Consider the following 22909-nt stretch of genomic DNA (forward strand, 5'->3'; position numbering starts at 1 on the left):
CAAACATACGATGAATGTTTTCTTAAAAGTATAAGTTGAAAAGCCAGGTATGTTTTTCAAAATTGTAAATAATCTTCTTATCCCGTATTTTATATTTCAATTATTTGCTAGATATTTGTGTATATTTACCACACATATGAGAAAGAGAATTCAGTGGTTTTATCAAGTAATGTGAAAGTTGGACTTCTCTACCTTTACAGTTTAATCATAAGACATAGACAGTTTCTAAATGGGGAAAACATAAAGCTTACCAACATTTCTAATTCCCTTTGCTGTGTGGGCTACAACATTTAAATTGCTATTGTCATTAACACATTATATTAGAATATAAATGTTTCACTTCAGAAAGCAAAATGAGTCATGTGCAATGAGATTTCTTATTTAATAAACAAAAGGATATGAAGCATAGAACACATAGATTTTACATACATCAACTATGCTTTCATAAAGACTTAATTCTGAAACTCTAGCTGAAGAGAGGCCAGGTGAGTTTCCCTCCCTTCCTTGGTTCATTTTCTACTCCATCTCTCAGCACTGTATCTTAGAAAAGACAGTGGGGGCAGAAATGCTTTGTAAACGCAAGCTTGTTTCCAGTAGGAGGTGTGCACAGGGTACAAAATAAGTTCAGTTCCACCTCCTAACCTAGTTCTTCATCCACCATCACTCTACAGCTACTGAATTCCAAGGACTCTTTTCTATAATGAATGCAACACTACTTCTACATGGCTATTTATGAGTGTTGTTTTGGTTTCCCTTCAGTTTGACAGATTTTAAAGCATCTCCTCCACTGTCCAGTCATATCTTAGGCTCTCCCGGACATAAGGAAAGCTGAGATCTCAGTGCTTCAAAACAAACCCTATTTGATTCACATATTCCTCCATGTTTTTGGTTAATTCTTGAGTGCAACAGCCCATGCTTAAAATAGAGTAACAAAACATCTGGCTCACTTGGAGACAGGTTGGCTTAGTCAGCTGGCTCATCAAAATTCTGAGACCATGTTTAGGAATATTATAGAAATATAACATCAGAAGGATTGCTGGCTGTGGTATTAAGTAACAGGATGAGGTTGGGCCAGCCTTTTTAGAAAATGCAGCATATAGGTCAGGAAGATGGCTCACGCCTGTAATCCCAACACTTTAGGTGGCTGAGGCAGGTAGATCACGAGGTCAGGAGTTCGAGACCAGCCTGACCAACATAGTGAAACCCCTTCTCTACTAAAAATACAAAAGTTAGCTGGGCATGGTGGCATGCAACTGTAATCCCAGCTACTCAGGAGGCTGAGGCAGCAGAATCGCTTGAACCCAGGAGGAAGAGGTTGCAGTGAGCTGAGGCCCCTGCACTCCAGCCTGGGTGACAGCAAGACTCTTGTCTCAAGACAAGAAAGAAAGAAAGAAAGAAAGAAAAGAAAGAAAGAAAGAAAGAAAGAAAGAAAGAAAGAAAGAAAGAAAGAAAGAAAGAAAGAAAGAAAGAAAGGAAGGAAGGAAGGAAGGAAGGAAGGAAGGAAGGAAGGAAGGAAGGAAGGAAGGAAGGAAGGAAGGAAAGAAAATGTAGCATATACTCTTTTTCTTGGGTAACTAATCAAAATTTTTTAGAAAGTTGTGTTCTTCACATGTTTATTATACATATGGTTAGACTTATAATCCTAATTGACATTTTTCAAGTTGTGATATTTCAGGGGCACTTGAGTAACTTTGTGATTGACTACATTTGTCCCAAGAAGCCTGGCTCATTGCCAGATAAATTGTGTCTATTAACAAAGAGGTTATTCAGCTTTATAAATTGTCAAAACATAAGTTACTTTTTCTTACTGGTAAATATCGATCTTCAAAATTTCAGAGGGAGAGTATCAGAAGGAATTAGCCCCATTTTGGTAAGGAAAATTGGCATCTCATTTGGCAGAAAAATCAATCCACTCTCTGTAGCCATTTCTCTCCGAAGTTCTGTTCAGAACATCATTCTCATAAATACAGAACTGTGTCATTGAATACAATTAAAATGAAGACAGTTGGATAATGAAGTTTCTTTCCATTCTTTTATTGTCTAGTCAACAAACTAATAAACTTCATTCAACATCTGACAGAGTCTCAGATGCCTGAGTATAAGTAGACTCAGGTACGAAAACCTTGGAAATCTTTACTTTCTCTATTTATATCTCAGCTCCTAGCAACATTCTGCATTCCTTTCAGAGATTAATTTCTGCTCCAGCTCATCTGCCCCTACCTGTTATCTTTCCTTCAGATCTTTTTCTTTCCCTGTCTGCTTTGCTGCCCACCTCCTTGTTCTCCTCAGTTCTTCCTCCGTGCTCTTATGCTGCTCTGGCTCTAAATTCTCCACTGTGTTTATTGTATATCCTTAATACCAAAGACAAGGACAGTGTCTAATATTCATTAGATTCTCAGTAAGTGAGCCAATGGAAATCCTAGAAAAACCTGTATACATTTAGTGAAATTAATACATATTTTTTCAAGTAAAAACATAATCATATTGTATCTTAAAATATACAATTTCATGAGTTTTGGGATGTCACCTTGGCATATCTTTGAATAAACAGTCTTAAGGATGTTAGTGCTTAGAGCAGCATTACTTTAAGTATTTTCAATTTTATATCTTCAATAATATTCACACTAAAGGTGGTACACTCTTAGTAGTCATTATTTTTGCAAAGATAATATATTGGTTTGTATTACCTATTCAAGGAAGACTTGTGTTTTGCCACTTACTCCATAATTTTTCTGCAGCTTTTAAGAAAATGCATCCTAGGTGATCATAAAAGATATAATTAAATATCTGGAAGTTGTACCTACAGCCTGTCTTCTACTCATATCAAGGAAGGAATTAAATGGTCTCAAGGGTTGTGAGAGTCACAAAATGTGGTTACTGTTTAAGTTCACAGTCAACATACTGCTTGGACAGAGTTTACCTAAGAGGAAGAGCAAAAAAGGGAGCCATAATTTATGAAAAAGAATAATATATAATCTAATATCTAACTATCATAAAGAGAAAACTTTCACAACCCTAATAAATCCTAATGGGCTTCCAGGTTAAGATGGCAAATTGACACACGTATCTAATTTTGCTCCTTCTGCAAGTCTCACTAAAACTACATATGAGTTATTTTTGTTTATTTCTAAAGACTTGAACACACTAGCATGGAGATAACAGAACCAAAGACGAAATAACAGCAAGAAATATTAACAAATGCAAAAGCCGATGACAAGTAGTAAATGACATAGCCAATCAGAGAAAGTCAGAGTTCAAACCAGCAATAGGGAAAATTAGAATCAAGCTGATTTTATGCAGAAAGACTCATGTATGATTAGACTTAGTGATGAAGGGAGGGACTGAAAAAGGCAGTGTGATCCCATCTCCTATTTCACACCACTGAATATCTACTCCCACCTCAGCCCAGCGAAATTCCAGAGATTATTCTCTGAAGACGATAAAACAGTCTTTGCTTTGTGGGTCTTTAGACTTATTTAAGGGATGGGGTGCATTTTACTAACTACAGGGTGATTAAATCAATGTGTGAATGCTCAATGCTAAATGTCCAGAGTCCCAGTCACCCCATCCTCGACCTCTCTGCTCCGAGATCTTTACCTTCTAGCCAGAAATTTGAAAGATGCTTTTCTGGGAAAGTAATTAGTACAAGAAGAATTAATTTCTTTCCTCTATAAAGTTTTAAGTCCTTTACTCTGGTTCTAGAAAATACCAGAGGATGCATAAAAGGAATGCTGGGTTGTTAGAAGATGCCACTGTCTCAATGTTAGCAATGTAACACAGCTTATGTGACTATATGAATGGCCCTTCACCAAGAAGAAATCATGTTTTCATATTATAAAACCTGACTTCTCTGCCCTTGAATAAGGCTATCACAAGAGGTTCAGAGATGCCTTGCTGTATTTGTAACTGTGCACAAATGACTAAATTAGAACCTTCCCCATGTCTTCAGTTTAGGCTGGAAGTGCCAAGTGGTCGACATATCAAGGTGCATGTGCCAGTGCTCAGAAATGGCTATATCAAGTTTTATGTAAGTAACTTTTCACACTGCTGATACAGTACTTTCTATGAATTTATTATGTTTGAATTAGTCTATACCAGACTTTCTCCAAAGCCCATCTATAATTATGAGTTTCCAGCTGTGGCCAGATCCACACGGATGGAGTCTTTGCTAGCAGTGCCACCCAAAAATGCCTACCCTGTTCTCACTTGTCATTTCCATTATGCCCCTACCATGATCATAATCCTTCAATTGTTACCTATCTCCTATTTCATAAAAAGGAAAACTGTTTATTTTCTAAGGCCTTTTATAACCTATCACTTTGTGCATGCCCATCTTAATTTCTTCTTTTTTTCATATTTTTTTTCTTACAGTCTCTAAATGGATGTGACTCATTCCTACTTGCTGGCCTCCACTCTCATGAGCTATCCTACATACATCATCACCTTCCATGACTCAATTCCACACCTCATTCAAAATCGAATACAAACTTCACTTGTTCATACTTTTTGTTTGTGCTCGTTCTCCAAGAAAACTCTCTTCCAAAATCCAAATGTTCAAAACAGTTTGAACATTTAACAGATTAGCTATACATAACACAATTACTGTTATCTTTGATGTGTCAATTTGTTTCTCCCTTGGGGAAAGAACTGACTGGGTCTTGTCCTTTGTTTAGCACAGGGTGAAGACTTGTTGTTCAATGGATAGGTAGCCAAATTTTGAAGTTGAACCAGTCTCCATTCAAAACCGACTTCACTTGTGCGTCCTTGAGCAATTTACCTGATCTCTATTACTTCAATAATAAAATGAAGAGTATAATAATCAATCAAACTGTCCAGAGGATAAAAACAAGAAAACATATTTTTCTCAAGATATAGTACACAGTAAGTATTCATCAAATTTTAGATATTATTATGCCTTTTATGAAGACTATTTTAGGGATGGGGTGCATTTTACTGACTACAGGGTGATTAAATAATATTCCAATAAAATGAGAAAACAGCATTTTGTGGCACTTCAGAAGATAAAAAGAATGTGCCATTTTTTTCCTTTATTATTTTTTAAGCTATATAGCTATTTAAAATCTATATGCAGGACTTCGAGTGTACTACTACTAACAAATGGAGGACTACTGGCTGGCGAATACTGCACTGCCTGCTGTGACCCTCATGCTCACAGGTCCCACTACAAACAAGCGAAAATACCGGCAATGAAAGAAATGTGACAAAGGTGGAACCGAGGAATAGCCTACATATAAAACTGCGGAGTTTAACCCTCAGAAAGATGTTACGGTGTCTGAGAAGAAACTCTTGAAACAGAATTGGGAGCAAAAACGGAAGTAAAGAACAGATTCCATTCATTTTAAAACAACTGGAGATTTATCACCATTTATAGGAACTGAAATTTAGCTGACTCTGGATTCAGTTCAAGCACAAGAGATGATCAGAGTCTAACATTTAATTTTACTACCCTACCTTTATTGCAGTTCGAACATGCCATATTCCTGTTCTGTGGATGCCTTTGCCAGTGATGCCTACAGATTGAGAGAATGTTGGGCTGTTTAGCTTTTGTAAAACATAAAATGTGTCTATCTTCAATGAGTTGCCACTCTATGGAGTTACGAATCCTCTTCTAATATCCCAGCTACAGGTTAGGATGACCTCAAAGCCACTGGTTTATCAGAATCCTTTTACAAATTGCTTCAGAGTATGCCAATAATAAGATACTAATTCCTTTAGGAGGTAGAACACATACAGAGCAAGAAAAACTGCAACAAGGTCTGTACCCTCACTATCTGTCAGATGACATGCTCGTATTTTTCCACTTTGGCTCTACTTCCCTATGTCAGTTCCATTCTTTCCCAACGTGGACCCAGTCATTTCAATATATCCTTTCTAGTAGTTTGAAATCTGCTCCTTTCCAGCCAATGACTGGATACATACATATATAGATAGATAAATAGATCTATATATAGATTTATATATCCAGTTATATACATAAATCTCTCTATATATATACACAAACACACACACACACACCCCTAGTCGATTACATTTTATATATCTAGATTTGCTTCTCTACCAAAGCTGTCACTCCATGTTTGTCTTCTGAAGGCTTCTCATATTCCACAGATGGCATCACCCTACAAGTAGAAGCCATTAGGCATTTACTTCTGAAATTTCTTTCATTTTTTTTTACACATTCCTTTACTCTTCTAGAGATTTCTTCCTCTTTCCCATGGTTCCCAGATCAAAAGACTCCTATATGCCACTATGTTAAATGACAGATTTTAAAATCATTTTATTTTTAAAAAACTAGTATGCTTGCTAAATCTACATATTAGAAATACTAATATATTTGGTATGATTTATCATGTTATTGCATTTTTATGTTTACTCTAAATTTTCATTTTCATTTTATTATCATTTTCTAACTTCTCTAAATTAATTTTATCTATTGATATGGAAAGTGTATTCTATTTAATTGTATTTTCATTATTGTAAAGATCTGTTGGAAATTTAAAATGCATATAATACATACAATTTTCTATGTAGCAAAGTATAATGTTAACACTTTAAACTTCTTCCTGAATATAAGAATATAGGCCACTTAACTCTGATCTTCAACCCTTACACTTCTCCTATGTAGTGTGGTCACTTCAAATTTTGTTGTTGTCATTGATTGTGTTAGTCCATTTTCACATTGCTATAAAGAATTGCCCAAGACTGGGTAATTTATAAAGGGAAGAGGTTTAATAGACTCACAGTCAGCATGGCTTGGGAAGCCTCAGGAAACTTACAATCATGGCAGCAGGCAAAGGAGAAGCATGGCACCTTCTTTACAAGGCAGCAGGAAGGAAAAGTGCTAAGTGAATAGGGAAGAACCCCTTATGAAATCATCAGATCCCCTGAGAACTCACCCTCTATCATGAGAACAGCATGGAGGAATCTGACCCCATGATTCAATTACCTCCACTTGGTCTTTCCCTTGACATGTGGGGATTATGGGGATTATAATTCAAGATGAGATTTGGGTGGGGACACAGAGCCTGACCATATTATTGATATGGCTTGATAAAGGCTTATTTGAATGTACCAACATACTTTCTAATTTCTTCAGTCACCATTCTTTCTTGCATCTTAATTTTTTTTTCAAGGTGGCATTTCCAATTATGCAATTTTAAATTTATCAGTTTAATGAATCATACACCTAGGATCTCTATTTCTTAAAGATGGCCTTTATTTGAATAAGAACCCCAAGGAAAAGCATTCACCCTTGATGCTCCATCAAGCTGGTCCATGAAAATATCTCTGGTTCCCCTTTTAAAGCATGGCTGTAAGCTTTTCCAAGAGTCTTAGTCCCAGCTCTCCTGACTACGTGTCTCTTCTAAATGCTATATGGGCATAAAAATTAAAATCTTAGTCTTCAACATTTAGGATCTATATAGGGGCTAACAAATAAGCAAGAAAAGAGAGTGACTTTCAAGAATTTAAGCTTTACTCTTCTAGAGATTTCTTCTTCTTTCTCTGTTTTTTGTTCAAGTTTTTTGTTTGTTTATTCCTAGTTCCTTCTGAATTAAAGTAGTATTTTAAAAATCTGATTAATTCACTACTACATTTTAAATATATACTAAGCATATATATACATGCTGTTATAAATTCTGGGTATAAAAAATAAAAGACAAATTTCATACTTTCATACAACTTATTCTCTGTTATGGATATAAAGGCAGGGCATATGTGAACAAATGAATTCATTAAACCAAGAAGTGATAACTGCTAAAAGGAAAGTAATATAGATTGATAATGAAAATGATATAGAGACTAGTTAAAGGAAGTCTTTACACTGGGTGGCCAAAAAAAAAGCTAATCTGATTCATTCATTCAATTCTCAGCTCATTCATTCAAGCTGTGACCAGAAGAAAAGCCATTTAAATTTATGTAGGTTTATATTTTTTTTGGTTATTTCTTTCCCTTCTCACTTACTCTTTATCTCATTTTTGGCCATAGCCTTTTATTCCCCTTTTACAATTTCATTCTTTTCTTCCCTATTTCCTCTTTTCCTTCAGCCTAAAATATATTCAAACATCCAGAAGTCTCAAAAATCTTGTCATGATCATTTGTCTCCTTTAAGTTACTACTATTTTTTGATCTGCTAGTCTCTCGTCTACCTTTTTAAATAAGGCTTTTTTTCCCATTCACCATTTAGTAAAAGTCAACAACAAATTGACTAAACCTACTAATTGCCAAAGTAGTATATTTTAAATCATTATCTTCAAGAGGACCATTAACTACTCACTGAAATTCTCTGACCAGCATCCTACTTTGTATGTTAGTTTTCTTATTATTATTTGAATGCTCTTTCTTTATCAATTTTCTCTGCCCACTTCTTCAAAACTTCTTTTCCTCATGGTTTTGTGCTTCATTGTTTTCCCTTTCAGTTCTAAATCCTGTCTATAAATATACCCACTTGAATTATTTATACTACTCTATGGTGAGAAAGGTTAAGAGTCTTCTCCATTGCTACTTACCAAGTTGATATTATAATATAGCTACTAGTTCAGGTTTCTTCCCATGCTATGTTGTTTTTCATATAAATGTATTGATACTTGAAATCATGTGCAAATCTAATTCAGTTTTTTACTGGAGACAGTTTTCTTCAAGTGTGTTTTCTATCTAGGTTAATCATATCAATGCATGATAATGAAAATGTTATTAACATTTACATTCAGAATCAACCTATAGAATAAGATGAATGACAGAATTGCTTGAACCCTGGAGGTGGAGGTTGCAGTGAGCCAAGATCCATGCCACTGCACTCCAGCCTGGGCGACAGAGTGAGACTCCATCTCAAAAAAAAAAAAAAAAATCAATATTACCTATTTAAAAATTTTTTAAAAGGTATAATGAAAATAAGTTGGGTTGTAAATGGGATATAGAATGGGGGTCAGTAAGAGGCAGAAGAAAGTGTAAGGGTAGGTGTTTTCTCATCATACATGGTGGGAAGTTGAGTTATAACGAAATACATAAAACAAGAAAGAAATTCTCAATAAAATAGTATTGTCAAAGACTATAAATATAAACAATAAAAATATAAACATATCAAACTATCAAAACTTGGAAAGAAGGGGAGAAAAGAAGATTAAAAAGTCATGTGACCTAAATCCTCATTTGAAGAATATGTCAATAAATTATATTTTTAAAAAGCATATTGTTTTGATTCTCACTTTCTATACCTTCTTACAATAGCTTTGTATGCAGTTAGTCTGAATTTCCCTATTCCCAGGCAGGGTTCCTAGTTAAAGAGCTTCCATCATTATCAAGAAGTACTCTTTCCTTAACAGACGAGGTTTTGGTGATGATAGTGGGAAAGAGGGAAGGTTGCCATATATTACAATTCTCTTTCATTTTTCTAGGATTCTTATTATTTCCTATTTATGCCCCTTGTTTCAATTACTAGCATACCTCCAATGTCACCTGTTCTGTATTTCCTGTTCCCCCAAAACTGAAGATTCCCTATAATTCCCAATTAAAATCCCATTTAATTTTAATTTGTTTCCCTGTAGTTGGTGTGGCAAACTGTCAAGTTATTTTTTTTTTTACTTAATACTTTAAGTTCTCGGGTACGTGTGCAGATCTTGCAGGATTGTTACATAGGTATACACATGCCATGGTGGTTTGCTGCCTCCATTTCTCTTAATGTTATCCCTCCCCAATCTCCTCACCCCCTGCTAACCCTCCCCTAATCCCCCACCTCACAAAAGACCCCAGTGTATGATGTTCCCCTGTCTGTGTCCATGTGTTCTCATTGTTCAACACCCACTTATCAGCAAACTGACACAAGAACAGAAAACCAAACACCACATGTTCTCACTCATAAGTGGGTGTTGAACAATGCAAACTGTCAAGTTCTAGGCCTGTGTTCAGTATTTTAGCACTTAATGGCGGGTATTCTCATTTTGGCCCAATTTTCTTCTGCACTTTATTTATGACCTTTTCCCATGTCTCTTATCCTTGAGATGTTTTAAACATCTCAATCCCTGCTCTCCAGACCCATAGGTTTATGGTGATGACAGAGTGTCATCAGAAACTTTGCCTGCAGAAGTTGAGCTTCTGCAGTCAAAACTGAATTATTCTCTGTATGAAGAGGAATAAAAAGACATTTAGAAGCTATGAGCTAGAATTGGAAAAATGGCAAGAGTTAAGAAGGAAAAATAGAAATAGACATTTAAAGAGGTATTTTTATGAAATTCCATGTATAATACACAATAAACTGAATTTTCTCACTTTCCAATGAAATCTTCCCTGCACATAATCTTTGGAAAGCAGATTTATTTCAAAAGAATACAAAGTAGAACTGAATTCTATTGTAAAGAGTAAGTTTGGTATAAAACAAAACAAAAAAGAAATATGCATAGGAGAATGCGTATTTAAATAAAGTCAAGAAAACGTGACTTTATTTTCTATAAGCTCTTTTTTCATATGGCAGTAACCATTTGTTTAATCATCCCAAATATTCTATTATTTTAAACAATTCTATAGTTCTTCTGTTGGGGCTCAGAAAAAAAAATACCCCAAAATGAAGGCCTTAGCAGCAGTCTGAGAAGCAAAAGATATTCTCTCATTTTTTTCCTGTTCTCCTATGGCTCATTCCCATTGTTCCCTGGGGCTAGTCATAAATACAAAAATCCTTCTTCTCCAAGGGGGGGTCTCAGAAGCCAGACGCTTATAATAAATAATAATAATCATCATAATCATAATATTCTAAAATGATCTCCATCTCTCTGTGTAACAACTAGTCATACAATAATTTTCTGACCTATCTTGTTTGACTGTAGGTCATGAGACCCCTATTCCACCTGGGTCTTGCCCTATATCCAGAAGGTAGAAATACATGTTCAGAGAAGCCAAGAAAAATCTAGAGAGACACGCCTTGCTGGGTACCCCATTCAGTCTATTAACATAAGATTATACCTTATTTGTCTCATCATATTTCTTTTTTATTTTTTAATCCCGAGACAGAGTCTTGCTCTGTCATCCAGGCTGGAGTGCAGTGGCATGATCTCAGCTCACTGCAACCTCCACCTCCTGGGTTCAAGCACTTCTCCTGCCTTAGCCTCCTGAGTAGCTGGGATTACAGGCAACTGCCACCACACCCAGATGATTTTTGTATTTTTAGTAGAGACTGGGTTTCATCATGTTGACCAGGCTGATCTCGAACTCCTGACCTCTTGATCTACCCGTCTTGGCCTCTCAAAGTGCTGGGATTACAGGCGTGAGCCACTGAGCCCAGCCTGCCCCATCATATTTCCACATGACTGTCCGTACTTTGTTGAACTTAAGCATAAAAATAAACTATTTCTCCTGTGTCTTTGGGTCTTCATTCTGAAACCTACCATGTATACATATTAAGTAAATTTATATGTTTTTTCACTTATTAATCTGCCTTTTGTGAGTTGATTTTTCAGCAAACTTTCAAAGACCAAAGGTTTCCTTTGGCCCCTATAATCCTTATTCAAAAAAGTTTATCACCTCATATTATTTCCTTTGGATAGGTTCCCTGAAGCACAGATATGGATACAGATGATGCACATATGAGAAGTTTACAAAGATTTTTAGTTTATACATATTCCCACATTACTATAAAGCTTATGCCATTTAGGTTATCACCACCATACTCTGTACTGAGCCTATTTTAAAAGTTTTGGTCAATTTGATAGATTTAAAAGATATGTTATTTTAAGTATTTTAAATACTTTTCAAATATTTATTGGTCATAACTCTTATGAGGAGAAAATTTCTATGTTCATATTCTTGTCCATTCTTCCATTACAATATTAATTTTTGATTATGTCTGTAAGTATTCTTTATATGTAAATGGAATCACATTTTTGTTTACCCAGTTATCCATTTACATTTCAATATTGCTTAGGACTTTCTATTGATGTGCATTTTTTGAAGTTCAATTTAACAATCCTTTCTTTGTAAGCTATTTTGTATGTAATTTTCATGAACTCTTTCTCAATTTTAGTATTATGGAAAGATTTGTGTACATTTCTCCATTAATTATGATTTTAAAAATAACAGTTACTTCATTACTCCATCTGAAAGTTACTTTGGAGTATGAATGAATATACCACTGATACATGGTACCATATAAACAAATACTATCTGGTTATATAAATGAATGGTTTCCTAAGTACACTAGGTCTGTTTCAGTGTATCCTTCTGTTCTGTGGCTTTTATAACTACACCATGACTAAATTATTTTAGTTGTTATAGTTTTTATACTTTATTAACTAGTAGCACAGCGACTATATATTTTATTGCTTTTTGACTAGCTCTATAAAATGATATTTTAAAATAATACAAACGTTTTTATTACTTCAGGAATATGCCCACATGTACATTTTTTCATGGCTATCATTAAGTAATTGTAATTTTAAATATATCTAGCTCTGATCTCAGAAGCAAAAGATACCACTATCCTGACTATACTATAAGTCACTATAACTAAAATTATGTAGCTATGAAAGTCAGCCATTCAGATAGTTCCAATACCAGCTAATAACTTGGTTTACCAAATTCTCTGTAGAAGTCACAAGCTAATATGATACACAGAGCAAATGGCTGGGGAAGGTGAAAGTGAGAGAGTGTAAGTGATGTCTAAAACAATTCTACAGAAGTTTATGAGAAACTTCGCCGTATTTATTTATTGATCGAAATCTCTAGAATTATACACCTACAACTTTCTTTTTTTGAGACAGAAACTCACTCTGTCACCAGGCTGGAGTGCAGTGGCGCAATCTGGGCTCACTGCAACCTCCGCCTCTCAGGTTCAAGTGATTCTCCTGCCTCAGCCTCCCAAGTAGCTGAGATTACAGATGTGAGCCAATACGCCCAGCTAATTTTTGTATTTTTAGTGGAGATGGGGTTTCACCATGTTGGCCAGGATGGTCTTGATCATTTGACCTCATGATCCTCCCACCCCAGCCTCCCGAAGTGCTGGGATTATAGGTGTGAGCTACTGCGCCCGGCCACAGCTGCAACTTTCTAATGCTATATTTGCTTTTCCCCTACCACTTGATTTTTGGCCCTTGACACTCAGAGAAACTTGAAGTTTCACTAATAACTAATATTTTTAGCCATTATGAATATTACACATCATTTTCCATATAATTACCTGGTGAAGTCTGTCATCTCCATCATGATCATACACATGTTCTTGGCCAGAACAATGATGTCGTTGCTTGTATCATCCCATATCTCAATCTCAGCATCCAGCTTACTCTTTACTTTCTTGAAATCAGCAACTTGCTCAGCAATCTTTTCCTTTTCTGCCTCAGGCAGTTGAGTCATTTTAGCCTAAAACATGTGATAATTAGAATTAAAATCATTCCACTATGTCAAAAGCATTTTAGGAATAAGTAGACATTACAGGATATTCACAAAACTTAATCATTCAAAATCAGAGACACAATATTGTTAAAGTCATTCAATCAAAACTTTCCAGGCTTAATTTTTCATATAAAAATCTATTAAATTATAATAATTTGCTCTAGAATTATATTGTTGCATTTGAGAATAAGACTGTAGAACTTGGTGTCCAACACACTTACGTACATTTTATAAAATAAAAGTGGGACTTTGCAAATTTCTAGTGCATTTCAAATTTTAAACAAGCTCAAATTTAGTGTAATACATCAGCTTTGTTAGAAAAGCGCATATAAAAAGGTGGCTGTATAATATAATTTAACTTGAAATGAGACTATGTCTACCTATGTGTGTATGAGTAATTACAGGATGAATTAGTCATGCCTCAACTTTAACATAATAAAGAAAATAAACAATGATGCTTTTGGTTTGAAATTTTCTTCAAATGTCTTAGCATAATGCTTGACACATATTGAATGTTCCATAAATAGTAGCTATTTTTCAATAATCAAAATATATTCATATGTCTGATACATTTTTTTTCATTTTATTTGCATTTTTTCTATGAAGAATCAAATTAAGCTACATGAGACTAAGTTTTTAACTGATACAAGTGCTATTTCTTAGCATCTGAAAGTAGTCTGTAGTTTCTTCTCTCAGGAAATGTGTCCTATGTGAGATTGTAAGAGAAGAGCAACTTTTACTACTGCTGGCATATGGTAAAGCACATAAATGAAGACACAGCTCACTACTTCTGAAATGAAAAGTAATATGCAAGCACGTTAAGTAAATTGTAAGCCACCAACCCATTAAACTAGCTCAAAAATAGAAATGAGTTTTCTCTATCTTGACTACCAGTCATTATCATTCTCTCTATTCTCATAAAAAGTGTTAAAACATTCAAATAACAATAGCTAAAGATAGGTTCAACTGGGGCTTCTCTTTACATTCTGTATCTCTTCTCTTTACATTCTGTATCCATGATGCTAGATCTAGTAAATGTCGCTGAATACACACTGGGATTATGGAAAATTATTTACTGTTCTCTTAATAAAGTTAAAACTATTCAAGAACTGAACTGGCTAAGTGTATTCCAAGTTCTGTTACCTGGAATGCCACTGATTTCCAATATGACCTTGAGGAAGTTACTTAACCCTCCTGTCTAAGTTTCTCTAGACACAACATGACAGTAATTGCAACTGCTATCCACCTGCCATGCAGGGAACAGAGTCGATTGTTGGATAAGATTGAGACTGACCCTATTGTGGACGGGGAGCTCATTGGTGCACTTCATCTCCTTAATAACATCTCAACTCAAATGGTGAATTACAACAACAGACATTTACCTCTGACAAGATAAGGGCCAAAAGGTGGGCAAGAGTTTGCAAAATTAAAAGATCTAGAGAATTCTAGTCCTTTCTCACAGGGGGAACAACAGCAACAACAAAACATTAAGTTACTAACACCTTTACAGAAGGTTTTAAGTGCTTCTGTGATGTATTATATGTCATCAATCAATTTCAACTACCCTGAAAATTCCAAAACAAGACTTAAGGGAATACTTGATGTTTAGAAAGTCTAGGTGAAAAATTCTTTATTGAATTATTTTGTGCAGGTTACACAAAGAAACGGAGGTACAAAGCTTAAGAAAAATTAGGTAAGCAGAATCTCTGACGTATATCGCCAGGTGGCTATATGGCTAGGCTTCTGCTTAGATCAATAGAGCAGAATTCTGATATAAATAACTGTCAAAGTCCTTTTGAATCACTGTCATATGAATAAGATTATATTGTGTATCTATTGATCTTAGACTATGTTACCAAACACAAGAAAAATAGCTAACACACATATGACAGACACTCTTCTAGAAACCACGAATGTATTTAAACTTCAATCTTCATTGCAGCTCTATGAGGAATTATTATTATCCCAACTTTATAAGTGAGGAAATTGAGTCTTTCTGAAATGTTAAGTGATTAATCAAGATTATAGTGTCAGTCAATGGTAGAATCAGGATGTAAATCAGAAAATATAGCTCTAGAGTTTTTGTTCTATTGCCAAGTCAACAAACATGAATAATATTGCCCACAATATACCAATATACCCACTTTCTCTGTGATGGTATTTCTCTATCACTTTGACCTCCAAGTACAATTGTTCTCCAAAGAATAGTCACATTGTTGAGAATCTACGTTTCCTCATCTTTTTTTTTTTTTAGATGGATTTTTGCTCTTGTTGCCCAGGTTGGAGTACAATGACGCCATCTCAGCTTACCGCAACCTCCCCCTCCCAAGTTCAAGTGATTCTCCTGCCTCAGCCAACTGAGTAGGTGGGATTACAGGCATATACCACAATGCTCAGCTAATTTTTTTTTTGTTTGTTTTTTTAAGTAGAGACCGGTTTCTCTGTGTTTGTCAGGCCGGTCCTGAAATTCCCACCTCATGTGATCCACCTGCCTCGGCCTCCCAAAATGCTGGGATTACAGGTGTGAGCCACCATGCCTGGCCTGTTTCCTCGTCTTTAAACTATATACCATGATCTTTCCCTGATAGGCTGTTTTGGACATCAAATGACACATAACACTTTTTAAGTTATGTAATGTCAACTGTCAATCATTACTTACACAAATAGACTCAGTTCTTTACTCTCTGCAGTGAATATCAGAACTCTATGATATTATCCTCTATTTTTCAAGCAAAAGCTGTGCTATCCAATTAGCTTTTTAGGCATTTTAAAGCATAGATTTCATATACTATTTTAACTCCAAAAGAGAGGTCAGCAGAATTTTTCTGTAAATAACATAGTGATATATGCTTTGCAGCTCATACCATATCACTCTGTTACTCAACTTGCAGAGTTGTTATTCTGTTACATTGCAAGAGCAGTCATAAATACTATGTAAACAAATCAGTGTGGGCATATTCCAATAAAACTTTATTATAGACATTGAAATTTGAATTTTACATAATTTTCACATGCCACAAATATTATTCCGATCACATCTGATTACATCTATTCTGATATTTTTCCACTTAAAAATGTAAAGTCCATTCTTAGCTCATATAGAAAAGCAGTCAGCAGGCCAGATTTGACCTGTTGACTACAATTTTCTAACATCTACTCTAAAATTTTCCAATGACCAGGGAACACAGAATATTTTTATTGTTTTTCTCTGTCTTCATTGTCCTTACTTTGTTTATAACTCAAGAAATTACTGACCAAGCGATCCCTGAAACACTTTCTTGTTTTTGTTTTTTGTTTTGTTTTGAGATAGAATCGCTCTGCCACCCAGGCTGGAGTGCAGTAGCATGATCTTGGCTCACTGCAACCTCCACTCCCAGGTTCAAGCAATTCTCCTGCCTCAGCCTCTCGAGTAGCTGGGACTACAGGTGCCTACCACCATGCCCAGCTAATTTTTGTATTATTAGTAGAGACGGGGTTTCAACATGTTGGCCAGGCTGGTCTCGAACTCCTGATCTTGTGATCTGCTCTCTTGGCATTGCTTTCCCCTTACATCCAACAGCCCCTTCTCAGAGTCTTCCACCTGCCCTCATCTGTCAAATGTACATCTCCCCAAGAATCTGTGCTGACCCTTTTAAATTTCTTCATATCTTCTCCCTTAGCACATTCATCTACTTTTTTTTTTTCTTTCTTACGTTAGGTAATAAAATTGTAAGTACTTACTATGCATCACATTATGTTCTGAAGCGTATATACATTGTGGAATATACAATGGAATACTATTCACCCATTAAAAAAGAATGAAATCCTATCATTTGTGACAACATGGGATCTGGGGGAAATTATGTTAAGTGAACTAACCAGACACTGAATGATGATTACTACATGACCTCATTCATATGCAGAATCTAAAAACAATATCACAAAAGTAGAGAATAAAGTAGTGGTTACCAGGGGCTGAGGTAGTGGGAGAGAGGAGTTGAGAAGATGTTGGTCAGAGGAAAAAAAATTTCACTTAGACAGGAGGAATAAGTTCAAGAGATCTATTGTATAACACAGTGACTACAGTGAATAATAAATTGCATTTTTGAAAAATGCTAAGTGAATGTAAAGTGTTCTCACTTTAAAAATGATAACGGTGTGAGGTAATGCATGTGTTAATTAGCCAGTTATAACCCTTCTACAGTGTATCTATACATCAGCTACTTTTATGATTTTAACTATCACTGCTATGAAGATTACTTCCAAACAACCTCTTCAGTCCTGACTCTTCACTTTTCCAATACTGTGATCAGTACATCCACTGCTGTGTTAGGAATACCTGATTACAGAAGGATGAAAAACATACTCAGCCAAACCATTTATTCTCTTGATTTTCATGGTTCTCAGTGATACTTCCTGTTTTCCAGTCTTGAAATTCTATATCTAAGAAAATCACTCTCTTTTCTTTACCCTATTCTGTTAGTTGTCCATTTTATCCTTTATCAAATCCCTTTCCTTCTATGTATTAATATAACCACTCCTGCTGTCTACTGGTCCTAATGTTCTCTTTTGTTTTCAATCTTTTTGTCTTGCTACTGCTTGATTCAATATTTCTGAATATGAAGCAATTGTGCAGTCCTTCAGTTAATATCCTTATCTTTACATCTCCTTATCAAATAAAGAGCATCAATTCCTCAAACACCACCATTATATTTGTTTGATTAAAATAGAAAATTCACATAAAATGCCTAAGTCATAAATGTACAGTTGGAACAATTTTCACAAACAGAGCAAATCCATGTACCTACACTCAAATCAAGAAACAAAAAGATTACAGGCACCCAGACGACTCCTTCCATCTTCTGCTAGTCACTATCTCCTAAGGGTAATCACTGACTTGATTTCTAAAACTATAGATTTGCCTGTTTTTTAATCTTATAAAAGTGGAATCATAGCGCATGACTTCTTGTGTCTGGCTTTTTGTGTTCAGCACTTAAATGCTTGAAATGCATCTATACTGTTGCATGTAGTTATATCTTGTTTATTCTCATTGCTCTATATAGATATTATTCCACTCTCCAAATACATATGTGCATGTTTTTCTATAAATAATATTTTGAAAACTATTTCATTTTTAGCATGATAAATAATGAGTATTATTGGACTTTTCTTTAGGTGTACATATGGGTGTATTTCTCTTGAGTGTATATCTAGGAGTGGAATTACTGTGTCACAGGGATCATCATAATCTTTGTTCCTACCAGCTTTTCAATCTCATCCTATCTTACTTCTTTCAACACACTGGATCCTCAAGCTAAGCTAAGCTATTTGTTGCTACAGGTAAATATCTTGAGACATTGCCATTAATTATTTTTGCTTCCCTTCCCCCAATTTTTTGGTCCAAATTTAATCATATTTCCAGGCCACACTCATATAGTATATGCCCCTTTCTCTATCCTTCAGGTGCGTGTAATTATTATCTTAAAATTTTTAGAACATATTATCAGTTCTTCCCTCTAGACATTCATATTGTTCTCTCTTGTAGTCTAATCTGGTGAACACAACTATCTTATCTCAGCTACTAGAGATAATGTTGTTGAAAACAATGTCATCTTTTAGAATAATAATTATGACAGTACACATAATTTTAATTTGTACTTTTTGGATGTATTTTTTGTCTCCTTCCCTTAAAATATAAGTTCTCTTAAAGTAGGAACATAGTGCATGATAAATCTTTGTTTGTGATTGTTAATAGAAATACTCAAGTGCTTAAAAAAAAACCCAGACTTGTGAGCTCAAAATTTTATACCACTGATCTTTCATTTTCTTTGTCACCCACATTTACAGAAATGTCAAGCTTTTACCTCTGCACAGATCTCAGATTCATTTCTCTTATGTATTTTTTCTAGTATTTTTCAAACTCAGTTCCTTATTATTCCTCCAAGACTGTATTAATAGCACAGACGATCATTTTTCACCTTATCTACTTATTAATTGTTCTATGCTCATTACTACTGCATAAAATATTGATATGCTTACATTATTTATCTGCTTAAAAAATTTAAAGAACTATAATTACTCCTTAAAAGAGACAAAAGGAAAAGATAAAAGTGATATAAAAGGAAAAATACAGAAATTGTTGTCATGCAGACCTCCATTCAAATTCCACTTTTGCCAAGTATTAGTTATGCAGCAATGAACAACCCTGAACCCCAGTTTCATATGTTAAATGATAATAAATGTATAGAGGTTGCATGAGAATTAGTTATGTCTATAAACAATTGTACCTGGAATACACTGGGGACTTAGTAAATGGTGCATACAATTAATGTATATAAATGTTATCATCTTGGCCTCCAAGACTTTACACAATATTCAAAAGAAGGATAACTAAAATATTCACGTAGCCTACCTCACAGAGCCTAGGCAAGAGCCGAATGAAACATTTTGAGTAATTGCTTTCCATAAGCAATACATGCCATAGAAATATAGCACCATTATATTTACCTTATTCTCAGAAGCTTCAGAATCCAAGTCACTTATTTTGCAGATAAGAAAAGTGTCCCAGAAAGGGGAAATGGCTTAAAAAAACTATCCAGCTGGTTAGTGACAGATTTGATGTTTCAATCCATGTGTCCTCATTAGTAGCTCTCCCTTTCCACAATTTTTTTTTTTTTTTTTTTTGCTTTCCTTAACTATAACTTTTTTCATGGAAGTTAAATTCTTAGGTAAATCATATAACTTTGTTAATTTCTGTATCCATGAAACTGGATGAAACATAGAAATAGCATTTTTGTTAACAAGTCATTCACAGTTACTAATTTTTTCTATTTTATAAATATTAGAGAATTTCTAATTAATTCATAACACTCATATGAATGGGTAGTTTGAACTCAACATTCAAAATAAAATGTTTACTAAACTTTAAAAATATACGCGCAGTATATGTACATATTGGAGAAATAGTTCTCAAATGATAACTCCTGTTCTTACCTTCAGAGTATCTCAAAATTTAATAGTGGCATGTATGTGTTTTCTTAAAATAAGCCTAGAGGCATTTAAGAAATAGACATATTTTTAATACATCAGAAGTATAAATAGCATAGAGCACTTTGATAGAATTTTAGAAATTATAAAGTGCTTTTGGCAAAAATTCAACATAATTAAAATTTTGAGAACAAATTTATTTAAACAAGATTTATGCATTGATATCTTAAGCATACTAAACTGTGATCTCAAATATATTCCTGAGAATTCATTAAGAGCAATTTTCTGTAATATTTTAAAAATAACATTTAGGAATTGGAGTTGGACTTTAAGAAGTTATATACATTTCTACATTTTTATGTATAGACCTCTAAATCAGACTTAAAGTATATATTAGCTTTAATTAACTCTCAGTTTCCTCATCCATCAAAACAAACAAACAAAAAAAGACTCTTAGCACCCAGTGGGTTACATTCACAGTTATAAAACTGTCTTATTTTATAATAAAACTTTATAGGTTTCAGGGACTGGGTTGAAACAGAGTTAACTATTAAATTATCAGGTATATTTGATTGATTATTCATGTTCTAAAGGTAATAATGATAGTGATTGATATTTGTTCACACTTCCCATATGCCAGTCACTCTACTGAGCACTTTTGAAAAAAATTACCCCATTTAAATAATAATATGATGAGGTAGCTATTATTGATACCCATTAGTTACAATCATGAAAATGAGGTCCATAGGGAACATTTGCAGGTCTCCAATAAAGGAAGACCCTCTCCAATATTTTCTTTCTTTTACATAAGACATAGTTATATTTTATTTGTGAATCTGGTTTGTGTCCTTGTTCTAGAAATAAATAATGGTTGTAAAGGGCATTTGGGAGATGGATAAAGAAATTTGTATATAAACTGCATATTAAGACAAATTAGGAAGTGATTGTTAATTTTCTTCAGTGTGGTGATCATACTGTGGTTATATAAGAGAATGTTCATTATTTTGGGATATTCCTGCTGAAATATTTATGTCTAAAACACTATGATGTTTCAAATTACTTTGAAGTAGCTGAAGAAAAACCAAATATGGCTCTAGCACTATGGTTAAACTGTTAATTTTTAGGTAATGGGAATATGAAGGGTGCATTGTACTAAAACATTTCTCTGCATTTAATTTTTCACAATAGACAATTAAAAGCAAATAACATTTTCTGTAATTTTTTGTAGAGGCATGAGAGATCTTAGAAGCTATATAACATCTTATTCCAAAATATCATTCCATCTGTAACATTTATGACCAATGATGCTTTCGCCACTTTTTGGACTTTCCTGAAAGTCCAATGCTGGATCCTCTGGGACTGAGAAATAAAGTAGTCTCTGCCCATTTTACCAATAAAAATTAAAATATAATAAATGAGACTCATGACCTCCAGAAGTAATCTTCACATAGATAAATTTCATTGAGGATCCTGGCATGTATCATAATGACTGAAATTTGCATGTAGCATAAACCTTTCTCCAAAAAGAAAAGTTGTTTCAAAGATGGTGATCTGTATGGAGCCTCTAAAACAAGGTGCTGATGTGAGCAGGTATCAAAACAGCTGAAATGAATATCCTCATCCTTTTGACAGATGTGATCTCAGCACGGCCATATATTTCTTGCAACATATATTTTAGCCAGAAGGTGAAGATCAAGCCTTTACAATATTTCCTCTAAAATTATATACATATAATTATACATTGAAATGTTGGTGAATTTGTTTAGCAAGAGTCAACCTTTAAAAGCCTGGTTGCTTTATTTAGGGATATCAACACTATAGAGTTTCGATTCCCAACAAAGTGAGGACCAGCCCCAGTACCTCAGTGATCTCATCAGGTGAGGAGATTCTACTTGAGCTGTCAGCCCTTTTTCCACTTAATATCTTACTTTTGTCTTCCAACAACAGGCATGCACTTCCTTATGAGGCACTAAATTACATTTTTAGACAGAGTAGTTATTAGAAAATCTTTATCTTTCCTCTCTATGTCTACATGTTAGCTTGAATTCAGACCTCTAGAACCTAAAGGAGTATATGTAATCTATTTTCCACAAAAAGATCTTGCAGTTTTGTGAAAAATAATTATCAGATACTATTAACATTAATCTTCTCATTCTCTCATTCATTCCTTCACCTATTCCTTTTCTGTGTAACTATTCAATTCCAGATACTTCAAGAACTTGTTATCCAGAAGACTAGCATCGAGGTTTTCCTCTGGTGGTATCTCAGTGTATCATTGACCCTTTCACAAAATGACTTTCAGACAGAAGTGAAAATTCTAGATGAATTTTGATCAGTCAAGAAAACAATAATGGTCTTTATTCAGGATACTGTGTTTGCACTCTTCAAAGACCAATATTGTAATAGAAATTTTGTAACATTCATGTAATTTACTCATACTTAACATGGAACTGAAATGCCCATTACAAAAATAAACTATAGCTAAGCCATATCAACACTGCTCTGTGTATTTATTTTTAAATAGAAATATTGCAAAGATTTACACTAA

At 34.4% G+C, this 22909-nt stretch overlaps 1 protein-coding gene across 5 annotated transcripts in view; it reads right to left on the reverse strand.

Annotated features, from left to right (window-relative positions):
* CTNNA3 (catenin alpha 3) overlaps window positions 1–22909 on the reverse strand; it is a 1835081-nt gene that overhangs the window by 156898 nt on the left and 1655274 nt on the right. For all 5 annotated transcript variants that reach the window (XM_064374172.1, XM_064374173.1, XM_064374171.1 and 2 more), the window contains one exon: window positions 13181–13362. In XM_064374172.1, the coding sequence (XP_064230242.1) occupies window positions 13181–13362 (182 nt within the window). The remainder of the gene's footprint in view (window positions 1–13180; window positions 13363–22909) is intronic.

The sequence above is a fragment of the Aotus nancymaae genome, unplaced genomic scaffold (genome assembly GCF_030222135.1).
Source record: "Aotus nancymaae isolate 86718 unplaced genomic scaffold, 86718_ANA_hifiasm-v0.15.2.pri h1tg000010l, whole genome shotgun sequence".
Taxonomy (NCBI): domain Eukaryota; kingdom Metazoa; phylum Chordata; class Mammalia; order Primates; family Aotidae; genus Aotus; species Aotus nancymaae.